Source organism: Drosophila novamexicana, unplaced genomic scaffold, assembly GCF_003285875.2.
Source record: "Drosophila novamexicana strain 15010-1031.04,08,12 unplaced genomic scaffold, DnovRS2.1 tig00004549-arrow-arrow-pilon, whole genome shotgun sequence".
In the NCBI taxonomy this organism is placed as follows: Eukaryota; Metazoa; Arthropoda; class Insecta; order Diptera; family Drosophilidae; genus Drosophila; species Drosophila novamexicana.
In genome coordinates this window covers 1,343,764-1,360,535 of record NW_020825047.1, presented here as the reverse complement: position 1 = coordinate 1,360,535, position 16,772 = coordinate 1,343,764, and the positions used below count along the sequence as shown (strand labels likewise).

The 16,772-nt window shown below is 44.4% G+C and overlaps 6 protein-coding genes across 6 annotated transcripts; 2 read left to right on the top strand and 4 right to left on the bottom strand.

The window, feature by feature from the left end:
- Positions 1-3,009: 3,009 nt before the first annotated feature.
- Positions 3,010-6,032, top strand: LOC115769294 (cysteine sulfinic acid decarboxylase). The gene is made up of 3 exons (XM_030714020.1): positions 3,010-3,966; positions 4,803-5,170; positions 5,239-6,032. Exons 1-3 carry the CDS (start codon positions 3,178-3,180, stop codon positions 5,834-5,836), a joined length of 1,755 nt encoding a protein of 584 aa, XP_030569880.1. The 5' UTR covers positions 3,010-3,177; the 3' UTR covers positions 5,837-6,032.
- A 971-nt stretch (positions 6,033-7,003) lies between these two features.
- Positions 7,004-10,755, bottom strand: LOC115769284 (DNA polymerase subunit gamma-1, mitochondrial). Its single transcript, XM_030714008.1, has 3 exons — positions 8,722-10,755; positions 7,827-8,646; positions 7,004-7,769 (listed from the first exon to the last, which is right to left on the bottom strand). The coding sequence occupies exons 1-3, from the start codon at positions 10,682-10,684 to the stop codon at positions 7,100-7,102; spliced, it is 3,453 nt and encodes a 1,150-aa protein (XP_030569868.1). The 5' UTR covers positions 10,685-10,755; the 3' UTR covers positions 7,004-7,099.
- A 409-nt stretch (positions 10,756-11,164) lies between these two features.
- Positions 11,165-12,940, bottom strand: LOC115769280 (actin-related protein 2/3 complex subunit 1A-B). The gene is made up of 2 exons (XM_030714005.1): positions 12,594-12,940; positions 11,165-12,520 (listed from the first exon to the last, which is right to left on the bottom strand). Exons 1-2 carry the CDS (start codon positions 12,664-12,666, stop codon positions 11,460-11,462), a joined length of 1,134 nt encoding a protein of 377 aa, XP_030569865.1. The 5' UTR covers positions 12,667-12,940; the 3' UTR covers positions 11,165-11,459.
- A 268-nt stretch (positions 12,941-13,208) lies between these two features.
- LOC115769295 (origin recognition complex subunit 5) lies at positions 13,209-15,045 on the top strand. Its single transcript, XM_030714021.1, has 2 exons — positions 13,209-14,585; positions 14,646-15,045. The coding sequence occupies exons 1-2, from the start codon at positions 13,488-13,490 to the stop codon at positions 14,928-14,930; spliced, it is 1,383 nt and encodes a 460-aa protein (XP_030569881.1). The 5' UTR covers positions 13,209-13,487; the 3' UTR covers positions 14,931-15,045.
- Positions 15,046-15,093: 48 nt separating this feature from the next.
- Positions 15,094-16,227, bottom strand: LOC115769229 (DNA polymerase subunit gamma-2, mitochondrial). The gene has a single exon (XM_030713941.1). It carries the CDS (start codon positions 16,201-16,203, stop codon positions 15,106-15,108), a length of 1,098 nt encoding a protein of 365 aa, XP_030569801.1. The 5' UTR covers positions 16,204-16,227; the 3' UTR covers positions 15,094-15,105.
- On the bottom strand, positions 16,189-16,704 carry LOC115769230 (glutamyl-tRNA(Gln) amidotransferase subunit C, mitochondrial). Its single transcript, XM_030713942.1, has one exon. The coding sequence runs from the start codon at positions 16,695-16,697 to the stop codon at positions 16,209-16,211; it is 489 nt and encodes a 162-aa protein (XP_030569802.1). The 5' UTR covers positions 16,698-16,704; the 3' UTR covers positions 16,189-16,208.
- Positions 16,705-16,772: the final 68 nt, after the last annotated feature.

Below are 16,772 nucleotides of genomic sequence, written 5' to 3'. Positions count from 1 at the left end.
TTTATAGACAACACCCAATTTCGCAGCGCATATATAGTAAAAAAGTAAACCCATCATTTTGCCTTTTGTGTAGAACATGTTTTATCATCGATCCGATCATTCAACCTCGTTACATATTCTATTAAATATTTCTTTACTTGGGTTCTAAATTAGAAATTTCTTATAAATGAAATGTAAATCCTAAATGAATGTGTAAATCCTAATGGTACAAATTATTCTTGATTCTTGAGTTGAGAGTTTTTCAAATTACAATGTAAACTGAAGTATTAAATAATATGTTGTCAAGTCAAGACAAGAAGCGGTTCCAACAAAGGAAATGAAATGTGATCAACTTTTAAGTAATTTTGTAATGATATGGTTTTCTTTCGAGGGGTGGGGCGGTCGGTTTGTGTGGCTGTCAGGTTGTCTATCGTCTTTCCCATATAGTAGATACTTTATGATCTTATTTAATCGAACCTAACATTTAAAGATATATACGTGTATCTGAAAACAGTGTAAACTATAATGAATTATTAGGCCATTCACAATGTGAAACTTTCAAAAATAAGAACCAGCTCTGAAACTGAAAGATTTTCATTAAAGATTGCGTGAAACATAGGCATACTACAAAAGTTTGAAGTTGAAGGGTATTCAAGATTCGACACCTTAAAATGATTTAATTATTTATTGGTAACTTTATTACGAACACGATTTAGGTTTACATTGATGGGAAAGCACATGCGCTTAAAAAAAGGGTTTGTATTGCAGGTTGAATAACCGTGGCACAAAACTGCGTCACAATCCGATCAGTTCCAGAAATAATAACAAAAACCCCAAAACTAAACGTCATAATTTGTTCTCAAACGAGAATTTCGTTGAGTAATCAAATATGCAGAAGTAAAATACACATTAAATGTATATACATAATATAAGAAATTATTTGATTATGTGGACACTTGAGAAATTCTCGTGTGTAATTTCGCTTTTATTTATAGAGACTTCGACAGTGTAACGACAGTCAAGGCCGTTGGCCAAGATCAGTTCCTTAACTTTTGCTTTCAGAATGAGAAACAGCTTAACTGATAGAACGCTCGACAATATAACAAAAATAATATAAAGCAATTGCCTTTGGTCAATTTATTAAACAAATACTTTCATTCGCAGTGTTGACCAACTTCTTATAGAGACTATTAAATATGCACATGATCTACGCGACCTACGGCAATAATTTAAGCATAGAGTTCTCTCGGTCTGTTCAAATCTTTCGAGCATTTGCATATCACGTTTCAGTTGCGCAATTAACTCGTTAATAACAAACCATTCATTCAAAAAAAAAAAAAAGGTTATAAAAAAGATTTAAAAAAAAAAACACCCACAGCAATTGCAAAAATTACTCATTTGAATTTGCATTTAATTTGCCGTTGATTGTGGCTAATGAGAGAGAAATCTGCCAACAACAATTCACATTAGATACCTCTTCGAAGGCAACACGGCGTCTCACACAATTAACGTTTAAATTGCTCAACTACATAATTGCATTACATGAGCAAATCAAATTTACAAACCAATTAAATTCCACGAAAAAAAGCGCACCAGAATACCCCTAACATTCCATCATATACCACTATAAAGCACTTTTCATTTTGCAAGCAGCATCATTTGCTCAATTAAAACTATCTTTTTTTTTTCATTCAGTCCAATAAAATTCTTAGTATACGACGATGAGTAAGTGAAAAACCCCCAATAACTGAAAAATAAAGCGTCATCATTAGGCGTATAAAGAATGACCATAAAAATAAATTTAAAAAAAATAAATAAATAAAACAACAAAAAAAAGAGAGACCTTAGATAATAATATATGGTTATATTATCATATATGTATATTTTTTTTATAAATATTATAACGTATGATATTTATCATATCTTAAACTTTATTCAGCATTGTTTGATTGTGCCTGTAGAGTTGATTAAGAAAAGAGATCTATGTATATATACATATTTGAAAGTCCAGTTAAAACATATCGATCATAATTTACGTATAAAGTAATTATTCATCTTACAGGGTCAGTTCCAAAGCTCCTCACTTAACTAATGTAATATTTTATTAATCTTTCGAATCAACGTATAATAACTCTGGCTACTGTGGCCTTCGGCCACATGCCCTTGGGCTTCCAACCAGGAATCTAATGTGAAGCATTTTCTTTTAATTTTTATATCATTTAGATATTGTCAATTATTTTGTATGGAACCTAACTTATTAACATGAAAACTGCTATCAAGCTCAACATTCTACTCGCACTTACTTGAATATTTAATAGATTATAGAGAAAGCATGATCGTAAAATAATTTATAGATTAATTTATATATATATAGAAATATAGTATAATTGTTAATATGCTGGCATTCATAAAACACCAACATATAATAGATCCCTGAGAAAGAAGCATTTGCTTTACAACTATATATATATATATTCAAAATCCATTCATTCAACAGATAAAAATAATTTTTTAAGCTATTCACTATTTTGTGTATTTACGTCTTCGAAGTAATAGAAAGTGAATGTATGTAGTTTAAAGAAAAACCAATTTGAAAAGAAAACTAAATCGAATTTTGAAAGTTAAGCTCAGTTTTAAAACATGCCATTATCGCAAATAAGTTGGAAACTTGCCTCTCGCTCGATTAATTATGAGATCGATGATGGGATTCGGTTTGGGTTTAGGATTGATTGAGCTGCAGGTGTGTGCGTTTTTTTTTTTATACTTTTCCATATTGTGTAAGTAAATAACTAGCGGGTATGAAAAAAAAAATAAAATAAAAATAAAATGAAAAAAAACGCAGCCGAGAACCGAGAACCGAGCGGGTTTAGCGATCTTGCTGGGAGAGCGTCGGCATTGTCTTAATGTAATTCGTGTGTGTAAGCGAGTGTACGAGTGTGTGCGCGCGTGTGTGTGTGTGTGTGTCTCAGCTTTTATAAAAGCAGCAAGAACCACAACAATTCGTTCAGTTCGGTAGTGAACTTCAGAATCATTGTCAAGTGTGTGCACCCAGTACGGCCAGGGATCAGCAGTGTCCACAGCTACAAAAAAAAAAAAGAAAAAATAATAATAATAAAAAAGCACAGGCATTTCGTACACGAGTCGCGGTCCATCTTCACCCAAACAGAGATCAGCCACAGTGTACGTGGTGCCAACAAAATGCTGGCCAGCGAAACGTTTCCCACACATCACTTCAAGAATTCTATATATAAGCCGTACAATGGGGCCAGCAGTGCGCCGGATGTTGAGGATTTGGCAAGCATGGCCAAAACATTGACAACGACCACGTTGTCGTCGGGTGATGCAGCTGTGATCGATGTGGTCAAGACAACAGTTGAATACGGCAATCCAAACAAAATGTTGAACAGCTCTGTTAGCTCCTCCTCCGACTCTAACAACAACAACATTAAGAACACCAATGGCAACGTCAATGGACTGGCCAGCTTTGTGGCGAGTCATCCTGCGGCTGAATTTGAGGGATTCATTCGCGCCTGCGTGGATGAGATTATAAAGCTGGCCGTCTTTCAGGGCACCAATCGATCCTCCAAGGTGGTCGAGTGGCATGAGCCCGCCGAGCTGCGCAAGCTCTTCGACTTTGAGCTGCGCGAGAAGGGCGAGTCGCCGGAAAAGCTGCGCCAGCTGCTTCGTGAAACAATACGCTTCTCTGTGAAGACGGGTCATCCGTATTTCATCAATCAACTGTATTCGGGCGTGGATCCCTATGCGCTGGTGGGTCAATGGCTAACCGATGCACTTAATCCCAGTGTTTATACCTATGAGGTGGCGCCCGTTTTTACGCTCATGGAGGAACAGGTGCTCGCTGAGATGCGACGCATTGTCGGCTTTCCAAACAATGGCCACGGCGATGGCATCTTCTGTCCAGGCGGCTCGATAGCCAACGGTTATGCAATCAGCTGTGCACGCTACAAATATGCGCCCGAGTCCAAGGTAAGCATGGGGCCGAAGGCCAAAACCACTTTGGGTTCCGTTTTCTTTGTTCAACTGTTTGAAGCCAAACCAACCGGAAGCGAAATGCACACGACCTAGACGCAAACTTGGATAACGTAACAGGCAGCATTCAAGTAATAAGATATTAGTCACAGTTAGCGACTAGCTAGACTCATGTTCTAGCCATAAGTGTAGCCAAGTTTGTGTTTCTGAATTAAATTAATTAGTTTCGTTTTTTTCCTCTTCCTTATAGCTTATTTATTTTAATGCTATGCTTAGCAAGTTTTTTCAATATTCCCGATTAAAGGCTCAGAATAACTCTTGGGGATAATGTGGCGTATTCCTTAAACATTTGTGCACAGTTGCGTCCCACAATATTGGTCACAGCTTGAGACTAACTAAAATTCAAACCATTCAGCTTCAACGCTTTTTATAATATTTTATATATTATAATTTAACCGTTCTTGTTCTTATTCCGTGGCAGATTTGCCTTCATTTTAGATACTTTTTTAATTTGTTCGTTAATATTTACAAGTTTTTTAATTAACTATTGTGCATAAACTTTCAACAATGCATTACAGACGCGCTCAAAAATATTAGTCACAGGCGCAAACAAATAAAATTTGTAATGATTTGAACAAAATTTCTACTAAAAGTATCTTCTTATTGCAAAAAGTATTTCTTTTTATTTTAAAGATTGCTCAAAATATTTTAAAGCTTACAATTTTTTAGATTCCCTTTTTTATATTATCACATATAAAAAACCGTATATATATCAATTTTTTTCTCCATCAGTCACATTTAGTTATCTTTCTATTCCCATTTTTGTTCCTCAGAAAAATGGCCTGTTTAATGCCAAGCCCTTGATTATATTCACGTCGGAGGATGCACATTACTCCGTTGAAAAGCTGGCCATGTTTATGGGCTTTGGGAGCGAGCATGTGCGAAAGATAGCTACCAATGAGCTGGGCAAGATGCGTCTCAGTGATTTGGAGGATCAGATTCAGCTGTGCTTGGACAACAACTGGCAGCCACTGATGGTATCCGCAACAGCGGGCACAACTGTGCTGGGTGCTTTCGATGATTTGGTGGGCATTTCGGAGCTGTGCCGCAAACACAATATGTGGATGCACGTGGATGCTGCCTGGGGCGGCGGTGCGCTCATGTCCAAGAAGTATCGTCAGCTTCTCAATGGAATCGAACGGTAAGTTGAGAATAGAACGAGCTAAGTTCCCAGGATATATTGTAAATTACGGAATATTCCATTTGTAGTGCCGATTCGGTCACATGGAATCCACACAAGCTGTTGTCCGCCTCGCAACAGTGTTCGACTTTCCTGACGCCCCATGCCCAAATCCTGGGCCAGTGCCACTCGACAAATGCCGCGTATCTGTTCCAGAAAGATAAGTTCTATGACACCTCCTTTGACACTGGCGACAAACACATTCAGTGCGGCCGTCGTGCAGATGTGTTCAAGTTCTGGTTCATGTGGAAGGCCAAGGGCAGCAAGGGTTTTGAGGCGCATGTGGAGCAAGTCTTTGAAATGTCGGAGTACTTTACGGCCAAGCTGCGTGAGCGTCCAGGCTTCGAGCTAGTCCTTGAGAAACCGGAGTGCACCAACATTACATTCTGGTATGTGCCGCCGAGTCTGCGTCAAGTGGAACGCAATCAGGAGTTCTTTGATAAACTGCACAAGGTGGCACCCAAAATAAAGGAGGCCATGATCAAGAAGGGCTCCATGATGATAACATATCAGCCGCTGCGCAAGCTACCCAACTTTTTCCGTCTCGTGCTGCAGAACTCTTGTCTCGAAGAGTCCGATATGCTCTATTTTCTTAACGAGATCGAAAACTTGGGCCAGAATTTGTAGGGGCTGCCGAGATTCATGTATTATGAACATTCTTCTTAGGCATATGATGTACATACTTATATATGGTATTATAACTGGTATTAACTCGCGATTATTTTATCATGTATTCAAAATTTTATTATATTAAGCTGCTACAATAATAAAGACATAGAACAAGTTAAGAACTTGGTTGAAAGGACCTCAATATATAGCGAAGAATATGTAAATATACAAATCTATATAGATAAATGCTATTGCTCAGCTCAAATCATAGAAAACAAAGGTATTTGTATTTCAGTGCTTTTGTCAAACAAACATTTTCACTAACGTTGGCGGAAATTGAGCGAAAAACTGATACGTGAATTCAACTGTTTTGGAAGCAAGAGTGGAAAGCATTTCACAATATTTTCTCATGCAAGAAAAACACTTTAAAGATTTCCAGACACATTGATGAAAATAATGTGAAAAACTATTCGTGAAATCGGCTAATTTGTAAGCTTATACAACACCTTTATTAGACCCTGAACCCATTGAAAATGGCTAAAAAAGGTTTTTGGTGCAAGTGTATGCATCAGGAGGAAGCATCTCCGACCCCATAAAATATATATATTCTTGATCAGCGTCAACGAGTCGCCATTGCCGACTGTCTAAGACCTAGACACTTACAATTTCAGCTGTAGGTCCTCCTAGTGCCCGCGCAGATCTAGTTTGTTACCGATATTCGATAGCTTGCCCCGTTTCCAAATAATCGATAAGAATCGATATCGAATTTTTTTTTTTTGTTTGGGGCAGCAAGCGCAAATTGCAAGAATTTTTGTATATATGTATTCACGTACATTCATGCGCGAATTCTTTGAATTCTATCACTAACAAAACAAGAAGAAGAGGCTTTGGGATATGCCCTAGTCGGGAACTCCCGACTAGAGCCTCCACCTTGTTTTTACTCAGTTTAATTCAAACTATTTTTCTTTTCTCCCATTTTATGAAATCCATCCACCTGCTTGATGATGGGAGCACAACATAAATTAAATTATCATCCGACCGGGTTTGACTATTATTGACAAATCCGTCACAACGATGGGGAAACAAGTGCAAAAGATTTTTTATTAGGAGGTTTTGTTTGAGGAACTTACCTGTGCCTGTGTCCTTAAAATCTTATATAATTGTTTGAAAGTAATTTGGTCATTTATTTACGATAAGCGTCCAGATCTGTACAGCAGTCTGCTCCTCCTTGCGACTGATGCATAACAAAAACAAAACAACTAACTGAAGACTTTCCAGTGGCTAGCTCAACTCCTTGGGCCGCTTAAGCCAGGGCCATTGACTCAGATCATGGCCGCCAGCCTTGGCAATAGCGTCTTCAATGCTTAGGCTTTGGCCAGGCGGAATGCCGTAGCCAATTTGCAGACCATGAGGATTGGAGGGCGTCTGACAGTCCAGGGTGCACTCCTTGCGCAGCACCGTATCTACCTCCACGGAAGAAAAGAATGCAACAGACATGGGCAAATCCGTCAGCCCAATGCGTGAGGCGCAAAAAGAGCGCGTCAGCAAATTGGTGACGTGCATGGCCAGCGCTGCCTTGGCAGCTAGCTCATCCTTGACCAGATAGCGCAGCTCATCGTGAAAGCTTAAGCAAAAGCGGGCATGCGTACCCAGAAGCCAACGCATGCTGACCAGCATCAAGTGAAGAAAATCCACAGCACCGCTCTGCACCACCCAATTGACGCGGGTGGGTAAAAAACGCTGTTCCTGATCCGATTCGCCATGTGATTCCAGGGCACGACTTAGGCGGCAGTTCAGAAACGGCGTCTCCGGCTGCTCGCGAGTAGCTATTTCCTCCAGACGATTGAACATAGCGCTCTCCGTGCCGCCATGCCAGCTGGGACGATGAAACACCTCGCCTACTGGACGATTACGCTGGAGCGCTAGCCGTTTGGCCTCGTAGCTGCTGTAACTGATGGGTATAAATAGAAATAAGAATGGCTTCTATTAATAGCATAGATAGACTTACGGTCTATCCTCCTGTTCGTCATGAAACTCTTCACGCAGTCGATATACACGCTTGCCCTTTGTTGCGGCAAACATTTTCATGGCCTTGGCCTTGGCTTCAGTGGCGCTCAGCGTGGGATTGAATTGCTGGAGTAGCGTCTCTGCAAACTGCTGGCCAGCTCCATAGATGCGCGCATAGTTGAGCACTTTGGCATGATCGCGTGAAATGCCCACTACTTTGGCGGTTATGGAGTGCATGTCGCTGCCATTGGACTTGCTGCCACTTAGTGTCATCCAACCAAGGGGCGTGGCACCATGTTCGCCATGCGCATACGCATCGCCCAGCACCGAGGCTATCCACAGCTCCTGTGAGTCAACATCGGCGCCGACTAGCTTATAGCCAGGCGGCGCCTGCACCATCGAGCGCAATTCAGAGCCAATGCGATTGGCACGCGAATTGGAGGCGGTCATCCAAGTGGACTCCATGGCACGACGGGTCAATGTACCGGCGACAACAATTTGCGGCACAATGGCACCATATGCCATGCGCTCTGCATGAATTCTCAGCTCGCTGGGCAGCTGCTCCGCCTGCAGCCAGACTACCATCTGGCCGAGTATGCGATCCTGATTGTTGCGCCAATAGGACATCATGCGCGCAATTTCAATGACGCGAGCAGCCGCCTGACACGTGGGATCACCGCTACTCAGCGCATGCTCCGAGAACTTGTTCAAGAAATCCTTGGATAGAGGATTACCCACACGAAACGATGGTCCGTTCTTGTGCGGCAGCTTCAGAAAGAAACAGCAATCGTCCAGCACCTGATTGCACCAGACACCAGAACCTGCGTAAGCAGAGAAATTATATTTATACCAAACTGAAGATCTTTTCTTTAGTCAATAGGAAATTTTAGTTTTACCTTTGTACTGCTGCTCCAGCTGCTGTTGTCGCTTGGAGATCTTCTTGTAGAACTGTCGCTTGCCCAGATGCTCATCGATTTGTTTGGGCAGCATGTCCATGGCCAGTTCTTCATCCTCACCAGCTGCATACTGACGTGCGAACTCCGGTATCGCACAGCGTGTAATCAGCTGATCAATGGGCAGCTTGCTGTTGCCGCTGCACTCGACGCTGCGAAAGGGCACCAGAAAGCCCCAGCCATGTTCGCGTTGGTAGTGCAGCGGATAGCCTTCCCAGCAAAGGGACAGCAACTTGGGCGCGATTTGCATGCCAGTGCTAATATCACAGGCGCCGGGCGTCCAAGGCTCCACATTCGCTTCTTCCGGCTGCTCCTCGGTGTAGCTAGTCGGCGGCTTGCGGCAAAGTTTGCGATACCACTGCGGATAACCTGGTAGCAGTGGCCGTCGTGCCGGTAGCAGCGCTCGTTGATCGTAAAGATGTTGGAACTTGCGCTGCAGCCGGCGCTGTTCTGGGCTCAGTTCTTGCTCCAGCAGCTGCACAGTGGGCAGCTGCTTGCGCTTGGGCAGCTGCTTTAGCTTGAGGGACTGGACACTCCAGTCCTCATCCCAGAGCCACAAATGCTGGCGATACTGCTCATCATGGAGGAGTGCGCAAGCCTCTTCGGCGCGACGACCCAAATGATATTTGGCCTCAATGCTGAGATCTTCGTAACTGAGCTGCGCGTCACGTATATAGCGCTCCCAGTTGGAGTTGACAGGTAAATAGGCGGAGCCCATTTCCAGCATGCCCGCGAGAGTGACGGGATGTGGAAAACGCGCGGCGTACATGGGATATAGCTTGGTTAAAATGCGATGTGTGGCTTCTACATCGCCGGCACAGTAGTTTACCAATGGCTGAAATTGCTGACGGACCTGCTCCAGCGTGCCCTCGACAAAGATATTACGCGGCTCCTTAGACAGAGGCTCGCCACCACAGTACAGACGATGCACATCGACCAAATTATTGAGCGCACTCTGTTTCAGCCAGTTCAGATCCTCTTCAGCCGGCTCCTTTTTAGACTTGAGCATTGCTCGCTGGTAGCTGGTGACCCCGCTGACGCACATGTGCAGCGACATGGTGTCCACAAAGCGTGTGCCAGTGTCCTCAATCAAATATTGCTCACGCAAGCGCGCCCGATCGTAGGACACATTGTGGCCGACAACCAGGCCCGGTTCACCACAGCCCAGCGGTATGAGCTCGTCCAGCGTGTAATGCGGTCGCTCATTTTGATCCACATCAATGGGCTCCACTTGCGGCACACTCAAGCGATGCTTTGTCAGCTTTGGACTGACCCAGCAATACCAGCGCTTGATGCTTACCGCTGTGGCTATCACAGGGGCGCTGCCCTCACGCACACACACCTCCACATCGAAAATGATTCCTTTTTCTAGTGGCTGCGGCACTGGCGTGGCACTGCCGTCCACTGGATCGTAGGCCGTCCAGCCAGCATAGAAGGCCCAGCGTTTGGGCTTTGCAGGCAGTTGCTGGCAGGCAACTAGCGGTTGCAGTAGTGCCTCATACGGAGCCACTTGCTCCTTAGCTATGGCATGAAAGTGCTCTTCAATGTTTTTGCCGCGCAACGGCGGCAGCTTCAATTTCACATCCGGCATGGGCTCTGTGCTGGCCACATCAATGCCATGACGCTGCAATTCTGCATTATACAATTTGGCAGCGACACGCTCTGAATTCGTGTATTCTCGTTTGGCCTGTGGAAAGAGTTGGCGATGTAAATTATGCGAGATCATCTGCACTTTTACCAAATTCTCAGCGTATTCAACGTTTGCCGGCGACGTCGTCGATGTCGTTGGCAGCGCATGTTTTGATTTGAGTTTAGTTTTGCTTGGAAGCTTGCGAAATATCTTCACGTTACTGCTGGCGTAATGTTCCCGACCGGCTTTGGTGGCGTAGCAACGTAGCAGGCGCATTACAAATTAACAAATAAAACCATAACTATTTTTAAAATACAAGTCGCGAAAACCCAGCGCGCACAGCAATAAGTCAAATACTATCGGAATTACATATCGGCTTGCCGCCACAAGTATCGAAAAATGAGTTATTTATTTGAGTGAAACGACATTTACTTATGGCCCGATTGAGTTACACGAAAAAGTACTCATTAGTTTACAGCTCACCTGTTCTGTAGCTCTAAATACTTTTTGTTCAATGTTATCTGCGGCAAATTTAATTTTGATTTAATTATATCTCACATTATTTGGGAAAAGAGAAGCCAATCCACCAAATCAATATTTTATCATAAGTATCGTTTTTCATGTTACAAATGTAATTCTTCCGTGTCTATTGCATCGATACTAGTATTAAGACAAATAAATCGTTTTAATGTATGCCCCAGACTGAAAAGCATTTCAAAAACCGTTTTTTAGTAATTCAAATAGTTTCACTTGTTGCTATAGATAATAAAAAGAAACAGTTTAAAATACATACACAGCATATGTTATGAGTTGGAAGAATTAAAGAACATAATCTCTTTAGTTATTTGCGTTAAAAATTATTATATATAAAAAGCTTTCATACGATAAACAATTGGAAAAGCGATTTTGAAAACATTTTGGCAAAATACTGTGCACCTGACCTGCAATCAACATTTTGTTCTTAACAAAAAAAAATAGCTTGCAGATCAGATGAAACACACAAAACATACAAGAAGGAAAACAATGCTCCAACAACATGTACAGGATGCACTTAAATCTGCATTTTACGCATGCCGCCATTAATGCCATCCTGTTCGACGGTCCAGATGACCAGCTGACCATCGACGCCAGAGGTTGATACCTTGCTGGCGTTAGCCTTATCTCCGGCATACAAACGTATGCTCGTTATAGCATTCTGGTGTATGGAGTCCACGACCACATCCGTGTTTTCTGTGCGCATATTGCAATCCATTGACTTGAAGAAGTGCATGGCTGTAATACCGCTAGCCTCGCGTTTCTGGGATTTATCCAGCTTGCCGCTCAGCACAAGTTTATTGTCCGCGGTTAGGCTGTACAGCAGGGGCACGCAGCTGTAGCCGGCCACAACGACCGAGGTGGGTGAGACCCATTCGCAGGAGAGGAAAGGCAAATAGCCGGTACGGCAGCGTATCACCGTATTGCCATTGGTAGCATCCGCAATGCTCACACAGCTGTCGTGGCCCACCCAGCACACCTTGTTGCCATCGCTCGAGAAGCTCACGTTATTGATCCAGCCGCCGCCAGATGTGGACGAGTTCTTAAACTCAGCCATGAGCTGACCCAACGGTTTGCGATTACCCCAGGATGTTGTTGTTGGCGGCTCCTCAATGTCCTTAATGAAAGCCGAAAAAACGCGCACCTTGTAGTCCGTGGAGCCAGCCACGAGGAGCACATTATTCGGATGCCAGTCCAGCGAGGTGACCGTGGATCGTATGGGCTTCTTAATGTGCTTCGAGACCCACCAATCGTTCTCCGATTCAAAGTAACAGACCGAAATGAGTCGCGCTCCAGAGCCAACAGCAAATTTGTTCTCTGCCGGCGACCATTTGACGCAGGTAGCGGCCCGATTGATACGCAACAACACCAGAGTTGGCTTCCACTTGCCATCATCGGCCTGAGTCCAGACGTACGCATTACGATCAGCGGCACAGCTAACTATGCGATTGGTATTCTTGGCCCAATCGATGCCCATAACGCGCAAATCGTGCTGGTTAAGAACGTCGGCTAGCTTCCAGCCGCTGTCCTCTCGGCTGTAGATATGAATCTCATGGTTGTTCGGTGATAAAGCAATTTCTGAGTCAAAAGTGAGTCATAGATTAAATGAGAGCTCTACTTTGTTGTATTGCTCAACAAATGTGTCACTTACGCGTGCGATCCTTGTTCCAGGCGTGGCACGTGATGGAAGCCGGCGTGCTGCCAAACGTGTATTTCTCGGCCATTGCAAAACTTATTTAATAAATGCAGCTTAAAATTTGAACCACACACGTAGTTGCCTCCGTTTTCTTTTTGGGCGTTGTTTTTTGCAGGCTTTGGTGTGCACGTCTCTGTGTTTATTCTAGTTTTAATCGCGGACTCTGGGCCGTCTACACGATTAAGCTAGCGTTGGTGCAAAGTGAAACTTTGGTTTACCTGCGCCAAATTTGAAGAAAACGCAAAGTTTTTCAAGCGTTCACAAATTTGATAAAATGCAAGAATTAATCACCTTTGGTGGCTAGTGTTGTGAAGCGTAAAAACAAAGTTTATCGAACACTCACTGCTGTTCACTCGATATTTGTGGAACGCAAGTATCAATGTTTTATTCAAATAACGGAACTTATTTATATCATTTACCATGGGGGAAAAAGCTGATATAAAGATATTAATATATAAGGTTTACGAAAGCTTGGGCGTTTTCAGTAGCCGGACAGATGTTTTGGACGAACAAAGTACACTGTTTTTTTACCTAAGATAAACAAAGGGTGAAAGCACCTTTTCCAGCAAAAAGTAATTATTGTTAGCTTTTTGCTTACAAAAAATAAATAAAATTTTCTGTAATAACGATGAATTCTTTTTCGATATATCGTTACATTAGCCTCTAGATCAGCAGTTATCCCGCATCCCTGGTTTTTGGCGCGAAACGCGCCCAGCTGCAGTAGTTGACAAAAGTAAACAAATGGAGCGGATTTCGCGCCTCTGGATCAGCAGCTTGACAGTTATTGGCGCATCCCTGGTTTTTCGCGCGCAATGCATCCAGCTGCAGTAGTTAATAAGAAGTAAACAAATGGAGCGGATTTGTGCTGCATTGGAACCGCAATTTCCTTGCCGCGAGACGGCCATAACAACTCTGAGCGAATTAATAGGGGACTGCAATGAGGGCTATCCGCCTGCCATTTATATATACGGCCACAGCGGCACAGGCAAAACCTCGCTGACTAAAGCCTTCCTCCAGCAATGCGAACAGCAGCAAAAGGTGTGCACTGCCCAGCTGAATGCCATCGAATGCTATACGACTAAAATATTGCTGGAAAATGTGCTGGACACACTGGCACAGAAAGAGCAGCAGTTGGGTGCAAGCCCGCTGCGTGCCGACAATATGCTGGAATTTGTGGAGCAACTGCGTCGCTGGCATGGAAGCAGCGCCCGAGGATTCCTCATAGCTGTGGACAATGCGGAGCGGCTGCGTGATATGGATGCCAATGTGTTGCCTGTGCTGTTGCGCCTGCAGGAGTTGACCAGTCTCAATCTGTGTGTGCTGCTGCTCTCGCAGCTGCCCTTTGAGAAGTACTACAACAAGACGGGTCTCAGTGAGATCATTAGCTTGCATTTGGCTCAGTACAACAAGGCGGAGGCGTTGCGCATACTCAGCAGTGATTTTGAACAGATGCGACACCAAATGCTGCAGCAACAACAACTGACAGGCGATGGCCAGCGTTTGGCCCTGTGCGAGCAGGCCTTGACGCCGGAATTCTATACCAACTATTTGAATCTCTTTCTCAGTGTCTTTTACAAGGCGTGTCGCGATGTGCCCGAGTTGCGGCTGACCGCCCGTAAATGTTTTGCGATATACATGCAGCCCGTGCTGGATGGCAGCGTGGAGTGCACGGATGTGTCGCGTCTCTGGCGGCACATAGCTGGACCGTTGCGCTCGGCTCTAACCCAGATCTACATGCGCATTGATAAACCTCTGGGTGAGCCGAATATTGAGGATCAGAGTGTGCGCAAGCTGGCCCAGTCGCTGGAGCTGCCCTATTATGGTAAATTTCTGCTCATTGCCGCCTTCTTGGCCAGCCACAACTCGCCAAAGCAGGACAAGCGCCTGTTTGTCAAGCAGCATGGCAAGCAGCGCAAGCGCATGCAGACGGTCAATGCCAGAGCCAAGGTAAGCACTTTGTAAACTCTGTTCAGTTATGTACCTTAATGCTATCTAACTGTCTAACAGAATGCGGAGAAGATGTCTACAACGTTGGGTCCCAAATCCTTTAGCATTGATCGCTTGCTGGCTATTTTCTATGCCATCCTGGAGGAAAAGGTGGGTCTTACATGCAATCTGCTGTCGCAAATCTCCACGCTGGTGCATCTCAAATTGCTCAGCTTTGTCTCGGGCGAGCAAAACATTATGGATGGCTCCGCCAAGCTGCAGTGCACCGTGGGTCTTGAATTCGTCATTTATATAGGCAAAGTTGTTGGCTTCAACGTGCGTCAATATCTATGCGATTTTATGTAAACTTTTATGGATTGTATTATTACTATTATTAAGTTAATATGTGTATATTAAATGACAGCCATGGGGGGTCAATGCTTTGATAGTATCCAGAGCAGAGTGGAAATATTGTATTGTCTTTTGAATAAAGAAATTTTTAAAACTCGTATCAATATCCATATGTATGTATATTAGGCATTTAATAGTTTCTAAAAATATTTAACAAATAGTCGGGTAAATCGCTTATGTGCACGGTCTCCGCCAGCTGCGTGTCGCGGCTGCGCAACTGCAGCAGTCCATTGCTCAGCGCTTGCTGCTCATCCAGGAGCAGAGCATAGGGTACGCCCAGGCAGTCGTATAGCTCTAGCTGCTGTGTCAGCTGTTGCCTATTCCCGGCCAGCACATAGCCAGTTCCCTGCAAGCGCAAACTTACACGCTGTAACACATCCGCCAGATGGGCACACAAGTCGCGCAGATCCTGTGAGCTGTGCTCAGTCTTTTGTATGGCTGTAATCGCGCATTGATAAGGCGCCAGCAGGCGATTAAGGAGCAGCGATCGAGTCTCTCGTCCGTGATCACAGCCGTCCAGCAGTAGGGCACAGCTAGCTGTCTCCAGTTCGATCACAGAGCGTATGACTGCAGGTAATTGGAGTTGGCCAGTGCGCGCATCGGGCAACTGGAAATCCTGATGCTCCGGCAAGGGCACTAGACTCAGCTGCTCTACAGTCACTGCGCCCGCATCCCCGAAGGCAGCGCGTATGTCTATCGCCTGGCAGCCTGCACCTTGTTCCAATTCGGTTTGCGGCACAATGGCATAGCGACTGGGATTGGAGGAGTATCGCATCCACCAGATTTTACTCTCCCGCTGCACATTGTAAAAGTGCTCCAGTCCACGATGCGGCTCCACATAGAAATCTGTGATCAACTGTGTGACAGGCTGCGCGTGTTGGAAGATATTTTGGCCTGGCGGGTTGTAGGATGTGCACCTAAGTTGTTGCTTCAGCAGCGTGGGGCATTTGGCTTTGCTGGAATGTGTCTGGCGCAACTGTTGCAGCTGCTGGCGAAATTGTTGGCCATGCACAAAGGCGAAACGCGACTGGCTAAGTGATTCGTTAGAGGAAACGCTGCCCAAATTGACAGCCAAGTGGCGCATGTTGAGCCAATGTTGCAGCAGCTGCTGGGCATAAGCAGAACCATGGGTCAACAGCTCTATATGGGGAGTGGTTGCATCATTTGAGCAGCGCAGGAAGCCAGTGGTTTCCAGAGATTTGAGGCAGCGGCCCAGGCGATTGGACATGCTTATTATTGCTCCAGCGGTATGTTGCCCGGCGGTGACACGTAGTAATCCTCGTCTGTCCGCTTGGCGCAGCGCAGCAGCTCTGCTCGGCTATCGCCCGCTGTAACCTGGTCGTTGCGTAACTGCAGCTGCTGTCTCTCCAGCACCGTGTACAGTGGGCGCACGTTTTGCGTATCTATGTGCGCTATTTTATCGGCAAATTGTATACTGCTTTTGAGCGTGGCCAGCGCCTGGTCACTGTCCAGATCCACCAACGATAAACGCTCTAGCAATTGAATTGTTTTGGTATCTATTTCGATGGCGTTTTCGGAGGGGTCCGGAAAAGCCGCCGGTATGGGCGTCTGTGGTACCTTTGTCGGATGCAGTAGCTGCGTAAAATTCAGTTTTTTATCTTTTTTTATTTTGGTTTTGTACTCGGCCGCTTTAAAACTGGATTGAGTTGCAATTTTGCAATAAAACCGAGCAGAAATTCGCAACATTGTCGCGCGACTCATGAACTGTTTAGTGTTACAAAACGTTTGACGTATAGATTAGTGAAAAATATTAAATTAATCGATGCTTCCATTCGA

Coding starts and splice junctions, on each gene's coding strand:
- LOC115769294 (XM_030714020.1), top strand. CDS start 3,178: ATGCTGGCCAGCGAAACGTTTCCCACACATCACTTCAAGAATTCTATA. Junction 3,967..4,802: donor AATATGCGCCCGAGTCCAAG/GTAAGCATGGGG, acceptor TTTGTTCCTCAG/AAAAATGGCCTGTTTAATGC. Junction 5,171..5,238: donor CTTCTCAATGGAATCGAACG/GTAAGTTGAGAA, acceptor TTCCATTTGTAG/TGCCGATTCGGTCACATGGA.
- LOC115769284 (XM_030714008.1), bottom strand. CDS start 10,684: ATGCGCCTGCTACGTTGCTACGCCACCAAAGCCGGTCGGGAACATTAC. Junction 8,647..8,721: donor GCTGGAGCAGCAGTACAAAG/GTAAAACTAAAA, acceptor CTGCTTACGCAG/GTTCTGGTGTCTGGTGCAAT. Junction 7,770..7,826: donor GACGAACAGGAGGATAGACC/GTAAGTCTATCT, acceptor TATACCCATCAG/TTACAGCAGCTACGAGGCCA.
- LOC115769280 (XM_030714005.1), bottom strand. CDS start 12,666: ATGGCCGAGAAATACACGTTTGGCAGCACGCCGGCTTCCATCACGTGC. Junction 12,521..12,593: donor CTGGAACAAGGATCGCACGC/GTAAGTGACACA, acceptor CTTTTGACTCAG/AAATTGCTTTATCACCGAAC.
- LOC115769295 (XM_030714021.1), top strand. CDS start 13,488: ATGGAGCGGATTTGTGCTGCATTGGAACCGCAATTTCCTTGCCGCGAG. Junction 14,586..14,645: donor CGGTCAATGCCAGAGCCAAG/GTAAGCACTTTG, acceptor ACTGTCTAACAG/AATGCGGAGAAGATGTCTAC.
- LOC115769229 (XM_030713941.1), bottom strand. CDS start 16,203: ATGTCCAATCGCCTGGGCCGCTGCCTCAAATCTCTGGAAACCACTGGC.
- LOC115769230 (XM_030713942.1), bottom strand. CDS start 16,697: ATGAGTCGCGCGACAATGTTGCGAATTTCTGCTCGGTTTTATTGCAAA.